Genomic DNA, 1,260 nt, shown 5'->3' on the forward strand with positions numbered 1-1,260 from the left:
TTATCACAATGTATACAGAATCTACCTGGTTATGATATCAAAGCAGTCAATACAAAAGTGGGCAGATCAAAAGTATGGAGAGGTACAATCGGAAGACATTCTCTGCATAATATGAGTAATGACAATGGTGAAAGATTGGTCCACTGGGCAGCTGCTGAAAACTTAGTAGTGGCAGATACACTATTCCCACGAAAAGATATCAACAAAATGACTTGGAAATCTCCAGATGGAAGGACCTTTAACCAAATAGATCATGTCCCTATCTCAAGAAGATTTAGATCTTCTCTCTGTAATGTAAGAAGATTCCGAGGGGCAGATGCTGATATTGACCACTTTTTGGTCTGTGCTGATATGAAACTGAAAACAACAAAATTAGATTCTGGTGTCAGAGATTGGCAGAACAAGCAATTTGACAATGATAAGCTTAAAATCCCTCAGGTGAGGGATGACTTTTGTCTTGATCTTCACAACCGTTTTCAGGCTCTAAATTTTATAGAGGTAGAAGATAATCTTAATATAAACAGTAAATGGAGTAAAGTTAAGGAAGCCCAAACAAAGACATCAGGGGAAATATGTGGTTATGGAAGGAAGAGAGAAGAAGAATGGTTTATTCCTAGATGTGAAGAAACTGTGAGAAGAAGGAAAGAGGACAGACTGAGGCACCTAGGAGATCCTAGTGATGAGGACCTTAAAGCCATCTTTGTAGAATCACAGAAAACAGCAAAGAAGATCATAAGACAGGAGGAACTCCATTTCCTAAACAATAAAATTCAAAAGGTGGAAGATGACAACTTAAATAATCAGGCAAGAAACTTCTACAAGGAAGTGAGGAAAGTAAAAGGAAGTTTCCAACCGAAAGCCATTGGCATAAAGGACAAAGATGACAATGTTATTACTAAAAAAAAAGGAGGTCCAGCCAAGGTGAACCGAACATTTCTCTGAACTGTTGAACCCAGAGCCGCCAATAGACAGCTTTGATGAGGTAGGACCCATGCTCGGTGACACAATTGGCGAAGAAGAACCACCAACGAGAGCTGAGGTACCAAATGCTATCATGGCCCTCAAAAACAATAAAACCCAAGGCATTGATATGTTGAATGCCGAGATTCTAAAGGCAGGCAGTGACATCCTTTTTAAATAACTTACTGAACTAGTAGGACTGATATGGACGCAAGAAGAAATACCTGGCGGAATAAACGATGCCATCATTGTAGCTCTACACAAGAAGGGAGATGAAACTTTTTGTGATAACTTTCGAGG

At 39.4% G+C, this 1,260-nt stretch overlaps 1 protein-coding gene across 1 annotated transcript in view; it reads left to right on the forward strand.

Annotated features, from left to right (window-relative positions):
- Window positions 1-942, forward strand: part of LOC143023495 (uncharacterized) — a 2,136-nt gene extending 1,194 nt beyond the window's left edge. Inside the window, exon 3 of the mRNA XM_076182024.1 lies at window positions 19-942. Coding sequence (XP_076038139.1) covers window positions 19-942 — 924 coding nt within the window. The remainder of the gene's footprint in view (window positions 1-18) is intronic.
- Window positions 943-1,260: the final 318 nt, after the last annotated feature.

This window comes from Oratosquilla oratoria, unplaced genomic scaffold (genome assembly GCF_046742065.1).
Source record: "Oratosquilla oratoria isolate Oo_2021 unplaced genomic scaffold, ASM4674206v1 SCAFFOLD48, whole genome shotgun sequence".
NCBI classification, from domain to species: domain Eukaryota; kingdom Metazoa; phylum Arthropoda; class Malacostraca; order Stomatopoda; family Squillidae; genus Oratosquilla; species Oratosquilla oratoria.